The 17,753-nt window shown below is 36.6% G+C and overlaps 2 protein-coding genes across 2 annotated transcripts in view; one reads left to right on the plus strand and one right to left on the minus strand.

The window, feature by feature from the left end:
• Positions 1–377, plus strand: part of PARPBP (PARP1 binding protein) — a 57,393-nt gene extending 57,016 nt beyond the window's left edge. Inside the window, exon 12 of the mRNA XM_080392703.1 lies at positions 247–377. The gene's annotated coding sequence lies outside the window, so the exon portion shown is untranslated. The remainder of the gene's footprint in view (positions 1–246) is intronic.
• On the minus strand, positions 68–16,731 carry PMCH (pro-melanin concentrating hormone; the record flags this gene model as incomplete). The annotated part of the gene is made up of 2 exons (XM_080392711.1): positions 953–16,731; positions 68–424 (listed from the first exon to the last, which is right to left on the minus strand). Exons 1-2 carry the CDS (start codon positions 1,190–1,192, stop codon positions 68–70), a joined length of 597 nt encoding a protein of 198 aa, XP_080248837.1. The 5' UTR covers positions 1,193–16,731.
• Positions 16,732–17,753: the final 1,022 nt, after the last annotated feature.

Below are 17,753 nucleotides of genomic sequence, written 5' to 3' on the forward strand. Positions count from 1 at the left end.
AGAAAAAAAAAATATCTGGAAGTTTAAAATATCAAAGATCTAGAATTCTTTATGGCCTCTGGAAATACTAATTGAACAAGCTTAACAAATACTTCCTCTCCTGTGCGCTGAACACAATAGACATGAAGTTTCTAAATGAATCTTTATCAAATTCCTGTATAGGCATTGCATTATACTTTATGAGAATGAAATATTTTTTGTGTAAAATGAAAATATCTTTACCATCAAAATCTCTTCTTCCTATAGGGAATTTAGGTGAATTTTCTTCATCTGCAGTCTCTCTTTGCTGTATTGATTCAATGTTTCGAATTTCAGTGTCAGCTGGGAAAGCCATGGCTCCCTTCAGTGCAAAATAAGGTAGTTGCTTTCTACTTAAGTTGATTGACATAACATGATTTAAGAAATCATGTCTGGAGCCTGTGTCCTGTTTTAAGGGAAAACAAGAGTAGCAGTAAATAAAGTCAGTTGTGGTCACTTTTTATACTTGACTTTTTATACTTTATACTTAGCAGTGCAAGTGATTTATATTTCAAGATGATTTAAAATCATATCTAATAAGAATGTTTAAAAGTAGTTAATTGCTTTACATCTTTGGCTGCAATGGTTTTATGGTAAGGAATGGGAGAAAATAATGAGTCTTGTATTTGATGAAGTTAAAAATCTGTTGATGCATATAGGGACATGCTGAATCAAATATAAATACGGGCTTTTTCCTCCTCAAGTTTTGGGTACACATAATTCTGTAAAAAATCAGATTTCTTTTATTCAACTGTCCAACACATTTTAAATGTTGGAATTGTATTCTCACAGTTGAAAATTTAGTCTTGACTATAGTATGCTATTTTTTATATATTCACCAGGTTGTTGCTTTAAATCCTTGTACGTTTTCTAAAGGGCTATAAAGAGAATATTTGTTTTATGATTAAGCCAAAACATAAAACTGAAAACTCACCAAAAACTTCACGTTTCTGTCATCTTCTTCATCCAAAACACTACTGTCTTCAGTCTTATAATGCTTTAGCAAAGGTATAGCTCCTCTGTTCCCAGTTGTATCTCCATTTCGGAAAGTTTTTCCTAATGTGGTTAGCAACATATCTTCATCTACCTTCTGCAGAGATTTTGAAACTGAGAGTAGAAAACCTTGAGAAAAAAGACAAAGAGAGAGAATTAACATGTAGGATGAGATACACATTCTTAGTTACTCAATACTTGCATAGAAGTTAAGCAGTTTTCAAATTTTAAGAAGTCTTTTCCAGTTGTAAATTAAGATGTTCTCTATCTATGCCCACTTTATATATTTTATGGATTGAATGGAAACTACTTCAATGGCTGATGAGTTCAGTCTTTTTAAAATGACTCATGTTAAGGAGTAACCTTTTCTATAATCCCTCTAATCCCATCTGTTCCTTAGAACTGCTTAAATGTGGGGTTTTTTTCAGCATGGATGATTTGTTTCTTTGTATGTTTTTAGAACATCACAGATTAATTCCTCTTGATGGGTCACTATAACAGAGTGCACAGAAAAAAAGTGATGTCCATTTGTGTTGTTTTTAAAGCCTTACCTCCAGTTAAGGCAATTTAAGAAAAGGAACTAATCTACATAAGTAAGCAGGACTGTTGTAGAGGTGTAATCTATCATAGTTTTTGATCAAAAGTGATTCACAAAAGAGTTGAAAAGCTTGACATTTAACAATAGCTTACACTGCTTTACTGGGTTAGAGCTGAAATCATTAATTTGTATTTCTATGTCCATTATGTCAGGTTACATTATTCAGAGCTTATGTCTAGAAATCTTTATTAATGCCCAAGTAATTATATTTATCTGCATCTTCTTTCTGAAAATGGAGCTTTTCCAGCTACAAATGTAATGTAGTCAGATATGCTTGCTAAGAATGTAGAAGGAAAAGTAAACTTCAGTTTTTCATTTTAAAAGTCTTTGAAGTCTACCTATTACTCTGTGGAAGGAAATGTAGGAGTCTCAGCATATATATATATATATATATAATTTCTTTAATTTATTTTACCTTATGTGGAAAGCAAATGGGACCAGCTCAAATTTAGCTAATTTCAATGTCAGTGATACAAACCACCTATTCAGTGGCTGTGTGCCTCTTAGTTGGTACCCATCTCTTCAATTCATGTTTGTTTTACTCTAGTGGAGAAAGCCAAACATCCTGCTAGACAAGGCAAACCACTAGGAAACTGAGCAAGAAACTGACTACGCGGAAGGGAGTACCAGTTCCCCCTTGTCTTCTTCCCTCACTCTCCATTTTGCTGTTCTGGCTTTTTGTCTGTATTGTCATATGCTAGGAACAAAATGTAAAATTTTATTAGCAAAAGTGATTTCTTACAGTGGTTCTCTCTTTTTTTTTTTTTTTTTTTTTTTCTTTTTCTTGTATTGATTTTCTGACGGTCTTCACTAGTACCTACCACTAATGTGGTGTGAAGGAGAAATTAAGATCAATATTTAATTGCCTGGACAAGCCTACAACACATCAGTGGTACTCACAGATAGCAAGTATACAATTTGTCTTTATACCCATTGAACAAATTCCAAGGAAGAAATATGACTGCTGCTAGAGAGGTGTTGCATAGTCCTAGGGAAGTATGGAAAGAATAAACGATTCCTGCTGAAAGCAGGCAAGGATACCCCTCTAATCCACAGACTGAGGACATTGTGTAGAAGGGCTGACCGGTGTTATTGGAACTGTGGTATTTTTAATCACTGCTCGCTGCTAAACTTCCTGGAAAAGCAGACTGCCTTGCCAAAGTAACTTCTTGGTAAGAAGTTTCATGGGAAAACACATCCTGCTGGACTAAGCAGATTTTGACTGAGACATTTTGGGTATACCCACTTTTCCTCAAATGAGGAAAGTGCTTTTAATCCTTTCCAGGCAGAGTGTCTCTGACAAATAGAACTACTACTTCTTATTCTTTTCATTTCCTTGCTGTAGAGCCTGCGCTTGCCTCTGGGCAATTGAAATGGTTTCTTTTCTTTGACTTTAATTGCCTGGCTACAGAGGAGACAAATTTGAAAGTCAATTGTATACAGTTTTATATTTCTGATCCAACCGCCCTTTGCTGATTTGTATTCTTCCCTCACATTCAATATGTGTACAGTTTTGTTCAATTTGATAAAGCAAAAGCCACCTCTGTTCTCTAATGTTACTTTTCATTTAGCTCAGCCTAGGAGAACAAGAGGAGTGCTTTGGAGCTGCCATTGGCAACAAACCTTTCTTTTTATATGCTGGCATATGAATTAAGAGTTGGGAAACGTCCACCCCGGTCGTTGTGTATGTGGCAAGAGTTTCTGCTTATCTGAAGCTGTAATACCCACAGGTATGCAGCATAGCTCACACATGACTTGCTTTCAAACACTTCTCTTTCATTTAATACAAAACACAGGTAAAATAAGAACAATTGACATGCATTAATTGAAAAGTCCATCTACAGTGTCTAATCAGTTGTCTACTGTGTCTATAAGCTGATGTCTATGGAAGAATACAACATCAGGGCAAACTTAAGGTACGCCATTCAGTATCCTCTAGCACTTTTCGAACTGGTTGTTCATTTTTAAGGATCGTTGAAGATCTGAGGTGGTTCTAATGATAACTAGTAGAACCTCCTAATTAGACCGCTAAAAAATCAATAGCATATGTCTGTAAATTCGGTGACTTTCTGACTGTTCAGAGCAGTAGATAACATTTGTACACCTGCAGATTTGCAATGCACTGTGTACACCTCTTCATAATGCCTTTGTAAGTCCTAACACTGCCTGCATTTTTTCCTTGTCATCTTGAAACTTGCCGTTTTAGTGAAAATGTAAAAAGTTTTAATATACCAGCTTCTACGTTTTTATCATTGTTTATAAAACTTTTTTATTTTTATAATAAATAATAACCTAATGCTGCATATAGAGTAATAACAATTATTTTGATAAGGTCATCTTGCTTTTACATTGCATTTTGTTACAAGGAAATATAAACTCTTAACATCTGAAATTTGATGTGATATATGTAAGTAAATAAAATCTAAGTGATAATGTGTCTGGAATTTGCCTCATGCCCATTTTCAATACTTCTAGGAATGGGTTACAAAACAATTGTAATAGTTTTATTTGGTCTTGTATCTACTGTAATTGCCATGTTTAAGTGTTTGAGCCCAATGCCTAGTAATGACTGAACAATAAATAAAACGGGTGTATCTTATATCTTACATAAAGCCTTTTTTTTTTTTTTAACTGTTATCAGAATTCAAAAACTTTGCAAGGCAACAGAGCGTTTGAGTAACCTTAAGAAATCATTTTAGTGAATCTTAAAATAGCACAAAGGTACCTGGTCAATGTTAATTTGCCCAATAGCATATACTTCTGATTTTAAAAGTTGGTGTGGGTTTTTTTTTCTTTTGATGTTTTTTCAGGGGTTGTTTGTTTTTGTTTGGGTTTTGGGCTTTTTTTTTTTTTTTTTAATTTTGGATCTTGTAAATTTTGTACAAACAGCTTATTTCAGTCCTTTTTGAGTGCAGTTAGAAAGTATTTGTCAATTGAACCAAGAGCCACACATACTGACACTTTGGAAGACTCATTTAAAACCAAATCCAAAATCTTCATGAAATCCTTCATTTGTGTGATCCTCTAGTAGCAGAAAAGGAAATGCAGACTGTCTTATTCCTACGGAATGCAGAAGCATGGAATTACGTGCATGAGACTTATTTCTGGGGCACTTAAAACATTTGGGTAGTTTTAAGTAACAACATATCATTTCCTTACCTTGATAAATAACCGAATATATTATATTTTTTTGTGGTAGAAAAAATAAATTTCTGGCATTTAAGAGACACGTTTTGGCAACAGAGTTAGAAGTATACATTGTGCATTGTGTTGAGACTTAGGTGAGTATGTTTTAATTTTTCAGCCATAGATTTATTTTTCTCCTGATACTTTTTCTGGTGATCTTGGACAGATTAAAAAGAATAGACCTGTGGTGTTAATGGATTTGTGCATTTTGTTTAGCACTGATACAAATGCAGGTTAAAACAAAAAAGATCCAGAAAAGATTTATTTGTTTAAAAACTGCAGTTCCCTCTTAAGCCTTGAAGAGGAATCCTGTTTTTCTGTATTGGTTTTGGGCTAGACAGTTATTCTACTTCAAACTGGAGTGTGGATGGAATCTAGCAAGCACATTTGACAAGAAGCTGGCTACAGCTGGTCAGCAGGAATTAATGAGGTTAGAAGTTGTATCTGAAATCCCAGTCCCCTCTTAGGTATTTGGTGTATCACTTACATTTACATGTACATTTGCTCATTTTGGACCCAGAGTCTGGAACTTTCTCATGGAGGTGAACACTCTTTCTTTCAGTGACATTAGTGCCTCATTATATAGGCTGTCTATCTTCAATACCTAACATAAATATTTTAGTTGCAAACCCCTCCCACCCCTTATCTAGCAAGCAATATTAAAGTGGAGATTCCCTGTGCTATTAATGGAAAGAACCTCTGATCAGCAGTTCACAGGACGTAACATAGGTAATTAACACACTTCATTACTGACTGCAGGAAATTAAGACTCTTGCCTAGCACTGATTTCTTGTTCCTCCCTGCTGACTTGGTAGTCACCTCACCTAGAATCAACAAGGTGATTTAGTATGAAGTAGGCACTGTGCTGCTTATAACACAGAACAGCTCTGGACTTGTGCAGGAGTACAGCTCTGAATATTTGGAGAACTCAGTCGTCTTCTGTTTATGTGGCAGGAGACACAAGGGAAGTGTGGGGATGGATCCCTGCAATCTTAGGTGACAGTTACTGAGTTTCTGCCCAAGATCCAGTATACCCATTTCAGTCCTCTGTTGAATTATAGTCAATGTATTTATAGAATGAAATGTTGCATTTGCTTGCATTATAAATAAATTCCACAGTTGGGAAAATGTTAAAATATTTTCTGCTGTTTGTTATTTTGAAAGGAATTTCAGAATTTCATGTGGAGGAACTGCATAGAGACATTTTTCTTAAAGAATTATCGAGCAGAAGAACTGAATATTGCATATATAGTTCCTTTTAGCAAATGATAATGATAGGTGTATTGGTCATTGTGTCTGTCCTTTCTTAGGTTTCTTCCTACTGAACAAAACGGTTTGCTCTTGTGGGAATTGCCAATAGACTATGCTTTAAATGAATTGAACTGTTCTTTTCACTGTTTAAGAACAAGTAAAAAACCCTGAAACCAATCCCCTCTCCCAATAACTAAGTTTCTTATTCCAAGAGACTTTGTGGAACAGTGCATATGTAACTCTTGAGGGATTCCCAATTAATCAGTAAAGTGGAAAGAGGAAGGAAGATTCCTCAAGCAATATTAGCTTCTTACTGAATAAATAAGCAGTGGTGATGGTGAACATGTTGTATAAAAGCTTGCCTACTAGGCAAAAATTGAATAGCAGAATTATAAATATTGATATATTGATTACAGCAGATTCAAATAAATTTTTATCTGCTGTTGGATTCAAGATAAATCTGTAAGCAGAGAAGCTTATTAGTGTCATAACCCAAGGAACAGCTTTGGACTTCAGAGTATAGATTAAATCCTTATGTAATTTTTTTTAAGCTTTATTAACCTCAGTCTGTCTTTAGAAGGCTTTGCTGTATCTGCCAGAATGCCTGACCTTTTTGAATATCTTTAGACTATTTTGTTTCCCTTCAGTCAATGGTACGTCATCAAAAAAAACTATATTCTTGTGCTGATTTGACCCTAGCTGGACACCAGGTGCCCACCAAAGCCACTCTATCACTCCCCTCCTCAGCTGGACAGGGAAGAGAAAATATAAGGAAAGGCTTATGGATCAGGGTAAGGACAGGGAGATCATTCACCAGCTACTGACTCGGGCAAAACAGAATTGACTTGGGGGAAGATTTAATTTAATTTATTACCACTCAAATCAGAGTAGGATAATGAGAAATAAAACCAAATCTTAAAACACCTTCCCTCCCACTCCTCCCTCCTTCCTGGGCTTAACTTTACTCCCATTTTTTTCTGCCTCCTCCCCACCAGCAGGACAGGGTGATGGGGAATGGTGGTGGCAGTCAGTTCATCACACCTTGTTTCTGCTGCTCCACTCTCCTTGGGGGGAGAATTCCTCGCACATTTTCCCTGCTCCAGCATGAGGTCCCTCCCACACAGGGCAGTCTTCTATGAACTTCTCCAGCGTGAGTTCTTCCCACAGGCTGCAGCTCTCCACACACTGCTCCAGCGTGGGTCCCCCGTGGGGTCACAAGTCCTGCCAGCCAACCTGCTCCAGCCTGGGCTCCTTTCTCCACGGGGACACAGGTCCTGTCAGGAGCCTGCTCCAGTGTGGGCTTCCCATGGGGTCACAGCCTCCTTTGGGCATCCACCTGCTCTGGTGCGGGGTCCTCCATGGGCTGCAGGTAGGTATCTGCTCCACTGTTAACCTCCATGGGCTGCAGGGGCACAGCCTGCCTCACCATGGTCTTCTCCAGCACCTGGAGCACCGCCTCCTGCTCCTTCTTCACTGACCCTGGTGTCTGCAGAGTCGTTCCTCTCATGCTCTCACTCTTCTCTTCTGACTGCTGCTGCTGTTGCTGCTGTTGCACAGCAACTTTTCCCCCGTCTTAAATATGTTAGCCCAGAGGCACTGCCACTGATGGGCTCGGCCTTGGCCAGCGGTGGGTCTGTCTTGGAGCCGGCTGGCACTGGCTCCATCAGACATAGGGGAAGCTTCTGGCATCTCACAGAAGCCACCCCTGTAGGCACCCCCAGTACCAAAACCTTGCCATGCGAACTCAGTACAATTTTTTATGTCTGTTTTGCACTTACATTTTTATTCTGTAAAAAGTGTTTGAATTAGTCTGTTTTGATGTAAGAATCTGCATTTCTGAGAGAAGTCCCTAGTACGCAAAATTGTTGTGGGGGAGCCACAGTCAGTTTTTCTGAAACCAACTAGCAGCAGGAACTTCCTTATAAGAGTAATAAAGAGGCTAAGAAAGACCAGGCTCATTTTCTTTACAGGCAGGTGAGAAGATTTCAGCCAATTAAAAAAATACAGGAAAAAGCAGGCAGTGCAATTGCAATTTTGAACTTCATCTGAGTACGTGATATCTGGGAAAGGCCATGAACCTGTCCAGTGCAAGTCTACTAGGATTCCGTGATTTCTATTCTTCACCATTACTGTTCATATGGTTTTGATGGTGCTGATGTGAGTCATTTGTTCTGCATAACTAACACTGAGGCAGGAGAATTTCTCTAGAAGTATTGTCTCTTGAAAGTGCTGGGCCAATGCTACCAGAGCTGTTAGCGGATCAAGCCCTCTGAGGGTCCGTGAATACTGGTGCTGATAGACAGTGATCGTAAGACTGACCAGGGCTTACTTTTGAGACGAGCAGCAGTTCTATTTGCAACTTTATATGAAAGAAGTCTGGGTAAGGTAAAGGATGTTATTACCAATGTTGTCACAAGTCTTACCCATAAATTCTACAGAAGGTGTATTTGGGTTCCAAGCGTGCCAGTACAGATTCTTTTACTGAGCTGGATCTTCTGAGTCTGTCTGCATGAGGAGACTTGACATACTGCTCACCTGGGGCTGTAAGATGAATGAAACCAACTCTACCACAATTCCTTTCCACAGACCAGCTGTACATAAACTAAGACTCAGTAAAAATCCAAACAGCTGGTTGGTTGTTACCTGATTATTTTTTTAAACCAATAATGTTTATTTTTATTTAGTTGGGTTTTAGCTTTCATTCCCTTTTAAAAAGAATTGCATTTTCATCGGAACCGTTTCTACTAATGTTTTGTTCTTATGACAGGGTACAACCCTCAAGTTTTAAGATGTGGTTTCTTGTGAAGGAATAACATTGCATTATGAGTCCACAAATTATTTTTACACTGCTTTGCATGTGAAGTACGTCCTTTAGATATGCTATTTTGTAGGTAATTCTTGAAACAAGCACAAAAGTCAGAGTTGTTTACAAGCACCTGCGATGCCTGAAGAGAACACAGAAATACTCTATTATACTTTTCATGTGGTAAGCTGAGTCATGTACTAAGGCATGGGTCTGGGTTTCTCCTCCTGGGTCCTAGCATGGGGAATCAGATACCTTACTGATTACTGATACTTACTGTGAAATGGAATTCAAAACCTACAAAGGACTCACCTGGTATTCCCTCTTTTGTTTGCCATACCAGACCTTGATACTGACTATCCTACTATTTACTCTAGCAACACTGTCTACACTAGCAACCTAGTCTAGTGGAAGGTGTCCCTGCCCATGGCAGGGGGGTTGGAACTAGATAAAGTTTAAGGTCCCTTCCAACCCAAACCATTCTACAATTCTGCTCCTGCCATTCAAACAGTATTATCACTGTGGTGTACAGAACCTTACAATATTTCTGATCTCTTAATTAAAGCAGTAGGTCACAGCAATGCCTGTAATTGTTAATCAAGATCTAGGAGTGACATTATGATTTAGTGACTATTGTATCCTTGCAACATTTCTTCTTGACTATTATCTATGCTAGCAATCTAGCCAAATTGTACCTACTGCTGTTATATTAATTACAGTCAGGTCTTACTCATCTCAAGCATGTGAAGTTTGTATATGTTTGAAACATCTGACTCACAGGCTCTGAGGAAGAGGAGTTGCAGGCTGTTAATCATACAGTTTCTATACTAAATTACCTATGTCTGTAGATGAGACTGTGTTACCATTAATAGTCAAAAGTACAGCCAGATACTTATAAAAGTTTTCAAGAGTTACTGCACAGAATGGCAGTCACACTGGCGATTCCAGTGGAAGCTACACAGGAGAAATCATGTAAGTTTCTAGACATATTATGTACCTCTATGCCAGCATGCCTCATAATTCCCTTAAATCAGGGCCTGTTGGAGTCAGCCAAATTACTCTGGCAGATACCTGCTGCTTTGGTCTTGACAATCCCTATGGGTGAATTGTTGTTTATCCAGTGCTTTCAGCAAGCTTCTAACAAGTCTATAAACACTGGTGCTGGGATTGTTAACTGGGGCAGCAATCCACTGGACAGGTGAGCATCAAGGTCTACAAAGATCAATGCCACAAGATAAAGAATTACACAAAACTTCAGTTATTTAGAAACAAAACCAACCTGCTTTTAAATTATCTCAGTCTAGTTATGAACTAATGCTGGTTGTTTTAATCAGGGATGTCTTTCAACTATGATAGCACTGTTAGTGGAATATCAATAATTATTTGCAATGATATAGAGTTGTGAAACATTTTCCTTAGCCAGAGCTCTATTTTGTAATATTCAGTTAATTTCCCACCAAAAAATCAAAATGGTTAGCCTAGTATATCCCTATGTTTAATATTTGTTTGGCATACCTCATATTTTGAATATTAAGGGTCATTTTGCCTGAAGGAAAGCAACATCAGCTGTCTTCTTTGGAAAATGTACTGCTGCAATGAATTTTGCCAAGCATTATGACTTTAACTTGGTCATTCATTTAGATGTCAAGTTTCAGACAAAAGTACTGTTTGCAGATGAAGTTACTCTATCTGATCATTTGGGGGAGGATGCTGTCTGCATTCATAGTGGTATCCACATTGATTCACAGTCAAAGAATAATGACTTGCTGACGTTATGTCTGATTCTCTGAGATGTTATCAGCATGCATCCCATAACATACTCTGTTTTCGGTTTTGCTGGCCCTGCCAGCTATAGACATTGGGTTGTAGGTGATTTTTAAGGAAGCAAGGGTTCCTTGCCCTTTATGCTATACATGTGGGTATGAGACAGCTGAGCATACATTGTGTTTATATGTGAGATCTTAATTTATTTTCTTTTTAATGGAAGTTGTTCATATACACAAAGAATGGAACCGATATAGTTTACAGCTTCAGCTGGATGAGTCATTGCTATTTTGCATGGATTGTGATTTTTTTTGGATATATAGTGGTTTGCCAGATTTTGTTCCTCACCATCTACTGTACCCTTGTTTACTGTTTCACACTTCAAACCAGCTTGTCCTTCAAAATAATGGGCTTATTGCAAAATAAATAAATAAAATCCCCACGATTGTCTTAATTAGTATTATGTAGGGATAGTCAAACTTGAAATCTCATCTATGTTTTTGACAGATGTGTTTCTTGACCAAAACAGGAGGTAGAAATTGCATTTACCCATTGCTTACCCAAGCGTAATTCAAAATTTTTGGAAACTTGACTTACTGATCATTTCACAGCTTTATTGCTTAAAAAATTCTGTTTAATGAAATTTTAGCCTTTAGCTATTTTTCTGAACTACTGAGATTGGATTCAGTTGAACTAATCTAGAGTTTCTAAGATGTGGCTAATATGCAGTCATCATCAAGAAATGGCTAACACTACCTGCTGATTCAGAGATGCCATCTGTAATTACAATCGTTAATTTTAGAGAAACATGCTGGACAATTCCTGTAAAGGAACAATCAGGTTTTAAGATCAGTTTTTATCATAAAATCTATAAACTCCTGCCTGCTGGATGGGCAACACAGCAGATCACAAGCCATCCAGGAAACATATGGAGTGCACTGATTATGACTTCTTGACACAGATTGATAGAAAAGCCAATGTGGGAAAGCACTCTGATGGACGTGGTATCAGTAATCAGGTACTGGGTGTAAAGACTGGCGTGGCCTTGGCTGCAGTGACCATGAAATGGTGTAGTTCAGGATCCTGAGAGAAGAGGACAGGGCAAATAGGATCACGGCTTTGAATTCGAGAAGAACAAACTTTGCTCATTTTAGGGTTTAGCTTGGGACAAAACCATGGGTTGAAATCCTGGAGAGAAGGAGTGTCCAGGGTTGCTGAGTCACCTCCTCTAAACTCAAGTTTTGTTCATCTGAAAGTTAAGGGAAGGTGGCAGGAGGCCTGCATTGATCAACAAGAAGCTCCTAATGAGACTCAACCAATTATCATAAAGGATGTGGAAGTAGGGACCTGGGAGACTATAGAGACACACTGAGTGTGTGGGGACTGGCTTAGAAAAACCAAAGACCAGATGGGGTTGAATCTGGTGAGGAGTGTGAAGGGCAAAAGTGACTGCAGGTTTCTCAGCAGAAAAAGGAAGAATCTGGAAAATGTGAGTCTGCCGCTGAATGGGGCAGGGGACTGGGCACCAAAGGACATAAAAATGCTAGGATGCTCAGTGCTGGTTTTGCCTCAGTATTTACTGATAGGTTTTGCCTTCAAGAATCCCACATCCCCAAGTCCAGAGGGAGCATCTGGAGTAACAAGGACTTTCCTTTGGTGGAGAAGGATCAGGTTAGGGGGCATTTAAAGAAACTGGACATGCATAAAGGGGATGTTCCTGCTTTGAGCAGTGGGTTGGACTAGAAGATCACAATGTCCATTCCAGCTTCAACTATTCAGTGATGTAAAATTCTGGATCCACTTTTACATTGGTGGAATCTCATGTTTGCTAAATTTAAATTTTCCTGACCATTTGTATAACACTACCTTACCTTTCTTTCAATTTATATCTCCAGCTTCAGCAGATGTATATTTAACCTGCATGGGCTACCTGATTTATTAGTTTATCTATCAAAGAATCTGGAATATTAAACAAAAATGGTTTCTTCAGGGATAAAAGTGAGTGGGAAAAGGTTTAATAACAATGTGATCTGTATATGATCAGAGTGAACTAGTTTTCTTTCTGATCTTTTGTAGTGAACATTATTCTTATTAGTTTACTTAATGGAAATATGTCTGGGTTTAGCATTTAGGTAAGTATTTTTAACCTGAAGTGATGATCTTGTTCTTTCTGTCTTGCAAGTCTGAAATATGTCTTGCAATATCACTGCTTTTTGCAAGAACAGTTTTAATGATTAATTACTTTTCTCAGCATCTGTATTTGTGACTTCTACTTCATACACATTTACAATGACTTTTAATTTTAAAATGTAATTACAGTAACACTTTTTAAATTACTGCCATAGAAAATTCCAGAAAATGTAATACAAGACCTTTGAATAAGGGAACATTATATTTATTGGTGGGAAATTATGGAAAGCCATATATATAGCCATACATTCATTAGTAGAAAGTGGTGGTGATCAATTTTTTTCTTCATATTTAATGAGTGCGCAACAAGTGCATATTTATTACATTCCATACGGTTGTTAAGCATGAATAGAAACAGAAGTTGGAGAAAATATAAAGAAGTCGACCCATGTGGTATGGTTCCACAATTATTGACAGTTTTTTACAAGGAATATGACCTACTTGAGTTCTGAATCTGACTTAATTTTTGATATATGCATAGTATGTAATATTTTCTCTACACTGAACATATAAGCTATCAAAATCATGGATTAATATGTGAAGAACTGTGTGGTAAGATATGAAGATGTCCAGGGTAGATGCCAAGCTGGTTCATTTGCCTTCTTGTCACATATGGAAGTCAAAAGATAAAAAAAAGTGTTTCTTCCCATTATTATGATATTTTTATGGTAAACTGGTGAAGCATACTTACGTACTAGTCCTTATTTGGCACTCCACTTGCACTATCATTTCTGATTGCATAATCTCTTGAATATTTTTGTAGATGAAGTCAAAGATAATCTTAAAAAACAACAGTGTTTGGATGTTAGAGAACTGTACCAATTGCAGTCATCTGGATTTTTTTCTGCTGTTGAATTTTCTTTCATAAACAGGCAAACATTTCTAGAATGGTAAGGAAATTGTTTATCATCAGCATACGAAAATGGGTACAAAAGCTAAACAGTTACATATGACATTGATTATATTGAATAAGATCGTCCCTGCAGTATTCGCCACATGATGATTTTGCAAAATCATGCTTCCGATGACGTACTTAATTGCAGTCCTTCAAATAATTTTTCATTAGAAATAGGCAAGCTCTACATTTTGCTAGGTATTGTCATTAACTTTACATATTTTTGTGAGAGCTGGAGGGCTTAATGGAAAATTGGTTTTAATTATGACAAGAAGCTTATATAATATTTCCTTCCCATTTTAAACACTGACTTGTTACTTCTTGTAATCATTTAGAGATGAAGCTTGTCAAACCAGTAAGCATTTTATCAACCAAAAGAGATCACTAAAGTTAAACTTATAATTAATATACCTGTTTTAGGAAACAGCAGAATTTGGCCATCAGATAATGAACTAGAACAGTGAAAACATGGTGAAATAGAAAGCAGGTTGTTTTTATATCAAAATTTATTGTTAATTATAGTTTAAATGTAAAGATAAGAAATTTATATTGATGATGTATTCCACTATTTATTTCAAAAAGTATGATCTATGTTGAACTAAGGCTCTGAATGAAAATGCAGTGTTTTGTTACTTGTATGTATATGCCTACACTTAGAATAGTTTGAAAACATAGTGGGTCTCTGTCACACAGAAACATCACGTGTCACGTGTGGGAGGTTGAGGTCTTATGCTCTCACAAATGTTAAATCCATGAGATATATAGTAATGTCATTTAATACATTCTGTATATACTGCCTTCTACAGAACAATTGTTTTAAGAATGAAAAAGTCTGAATGCAATTTATTGCATTTGTTTGTTAAAACCAGCCAGAATATTTACTTACTATTAGTCCGAAAGAGATTGTAGGTAGAGTACAATGAATATAAATGTAAAACAATTCTGGTATTAACCAGCAATAGCTTTTCATTAACATAAGGCTCTATGTGTAAATGTATGCATACACAAAAACATAGTCTAGTTAGTTCTTTTGAGTATAACATTGAGTATTCTGAGACTGGGAAATGGGTCTTGTTGAGATCTTTGCATTACTTGACATTTCTAGCTCAGCCAGACTATGAAATATCTGATCTTACATATTAAAATATCACAAGATTAAAAAAACCCATGTCGTTGGCATGTGACTGAAAAGAACTCAGCCTAGAGTAGGAGTATTTGGTATTTGGGGGGCAAATTCCCATGGAGAAGTGTAAATGTTTCTCTGTCAAGATTTATAATACTAATAACAGTAGTTATGAGTATTAATTATTAGTTTATTGGAATCTTCAAACGCTAGGCGTGTTAGTCTTGGCAAAGGGTGGCAAAAGACAGGTAATGCAGTCAAAGGTCAGTAATAAATTTTGTGGTATTACATGACCTTTATGTGTCTAGCAATACTGGCTATTGGAGACAGGTGGCTACATTTGTTAAAGAGTGAGAGATCAGATATGTATGTAAATACTAATTCTGTGAGCAGCCTAATTTGCAGAAGAGAAAAGGGATATGTTTGCTGCTCTGGGCAGAACACATGTCCTTGGAGGCTTCCAAACAAAAAGCCTAGATACTTCCAGCTGATGAAGGTAGAAGCACCAAGTCAAGGGACTGTAAGACTTGTCTGTGATTTAGAGATGTTTGTAGGTCTTGCTGATGAGGATAGGTTATGTTGTGAACTAAATGTAACTTTGCCCCTTTCAAGCTGATTATGTGCTGTGTCCTCTTTGGAGAAGAGTGCTTAGGTGTTTTGCTTGTTTGAGTAAGAGTGGTTCCTTTCATTACAGCTGAATTTTTATGTTCGTTTGTGGCTGTAAGTCCTTTCTTGATGTGACCACTGATGCTGAATAAATAGAGGCTCCCTTTACTTATAGATAGTACCTTTTACCTGCATGTCTAACATCATTTTTGCTGTTGAAAAGAGGACCATGACTCCTCTTTTCTTCACCTTCACAAAAAGTATCATCCTTCCTAATTTTCCTGTAATCTTCATGTGATCTATAAACATAGATTGTTTTTAAATTGCATGTTCTTTCCTAAGAATCATGGTTAGTCTGTAAATTAAAAGCAAGACTGTTTACTAGTTCCAGTATCAATGGAACTGTATCTTGATACTCTGCAGAATGTGCCTTTTGAATCGACATTGAGTTGAAAATGCAAGATAACTCTGGAAGTTCATGGACAATGGCTCTGTGCTTTTGGGAATAGGTGAGATATCAATTCTTTTTTTGACAGATAAGTCTCAGTTTAATCAGAGGTTTATATAGACACCTATGGTAAATTATGACCTTTCTGTTCCTGAAATCTGAAAATTTAAGTTTTCAAATTAGGAAGTAGTCTTAATCGGTAAATTATGAATCAACTGTAGTGCCTAAAATAAAAAAAAAGTACATGGAGAAATATATTTTTTCTCTGTTTTGCTATATAAAGCTTGAGTCAGCATGAAGTATGCTATATACAGTTTATATTATGATGCTTGATAGTCACAAAACTAATGAGAGAGCATCCCTCTTCAGTCTTTGGAGTCCCTTGTGAGCTATCCAAAAGGCTATACTAAGAGCAAGAAACTGCAACTGCACAGCAATTGCCTAATAATCATGCTTAAGTATGACTAACTATCTATTCAGCCATTGAAAAAAGTATCCTGTTAACAAAAGAAATACCTGCATAAGTGATTAGGTTCATGCACATGTGTCTGAGACTGTGACTGGAGCCCATTATTTGATCTTTTAAATAAGCAAAAATCTTTGGAGCGAAGAGAACAGAAGCTATATTTTTAAATTGTAACAGTAAGTTGTAACAACCAGAACTCTACTTTTGATGTCCATTTGCATAGGTAGGTATGTGAGAATTTTTATATTTGATTTTGCATACATTTTTCTGGCATACAATATGTTACATACCATTCATTAACTTCTGCAGCTTAATCTTTATATCTATTATCATTCCTTTATTAGTGTAACATGCTCTGCTGTTTTTGTATTGTTTATACCCAGAATTGGTTGTAGCTATATTTGTAGATATTTGTAGATAATTTTAAAAGGATTAATTAAGATAAAAAGGGATTTTGGGAGGATAATTTTGGTGAAAATTTAGGAAATTATAGAACATATTTTATTCTTTGTTAATTAATTTGTTTACCACATGACGTTTGCTGTCCTTGAAAATATTCTGAGTTTGCAACACCATGGAGAATTTGGCCTTCTAAAATTATAAGGCAATGAGTAGTAATCCAACTGTAGGGGTTTAAACTATAAATGGAAAAGTTTAAAAGAACTGGAGCAGTAGTTAGCTAATAAGACAGGTTTTGAGCTAAATCCTGTAAGTTCATCCTTTTAATCATCACTTTCCTGATCTCTGTGGTGATTTGGTATCTGGGCAAGGTAAATAACATAACTAGATTTTGTGTAATTTATTCATGGGGTTCATTTCTCACTTCCAGAAGTGAAATGTGTTAGTTAGGCACTTAGTAAGAGAGTCAAAATAAGGTCTGAAGGATTCACAGATACACAATTACTACATTTTAACTGGAACGCTTGTTATGTGTGACCTTTCACGTAAAATATGTACATATATAGCCAGAAAAATAGTTTTTGTTAGGGATTTATTCTGTGGAAGCACATTTGTGCTAAGTGCTTCTGAAAGTGAGAGACAACTGGTAGCAGGAATGCTATTTGTGGAAAGGGTGACAAAGAATTGCTGCAAATGAGATGGTAAATAATCACTTCTACCTCATCTTATTTAGAGAATAAAAAGAAAAGTGGATTTATATCAACAAAGCACTTAACCCTATTGCTAATTTATGCATTTCAACAGTAGAGCCAGTGATTAACTTGGGTAATGTATTTTGCAGCACTGGTCCTGTGTTGCTGCCTGTGTTACAATGATTAAACTGTTCTATTGCCATCAAAGTTCCTAAAATGGTTTTTAATGTCATTGTATATCTGTTCATCAAATCCGGTTGCATAATCAGGGCAGGTAATATACTGCAATAGGATTGACAGTGGCATTGTAACAGCTCTTTC

Source organism: Falco punctatus (genome assembly GCF_963210335.1).
Source record: "Falco punctatus genome assembly, chromosome: 6".
Classification (NCBI taxonomy): Eukaryota; Metazoa; Chordata; class Aves; order Falconiformes; family Falconidae; genus Falco; species Falco punctatus.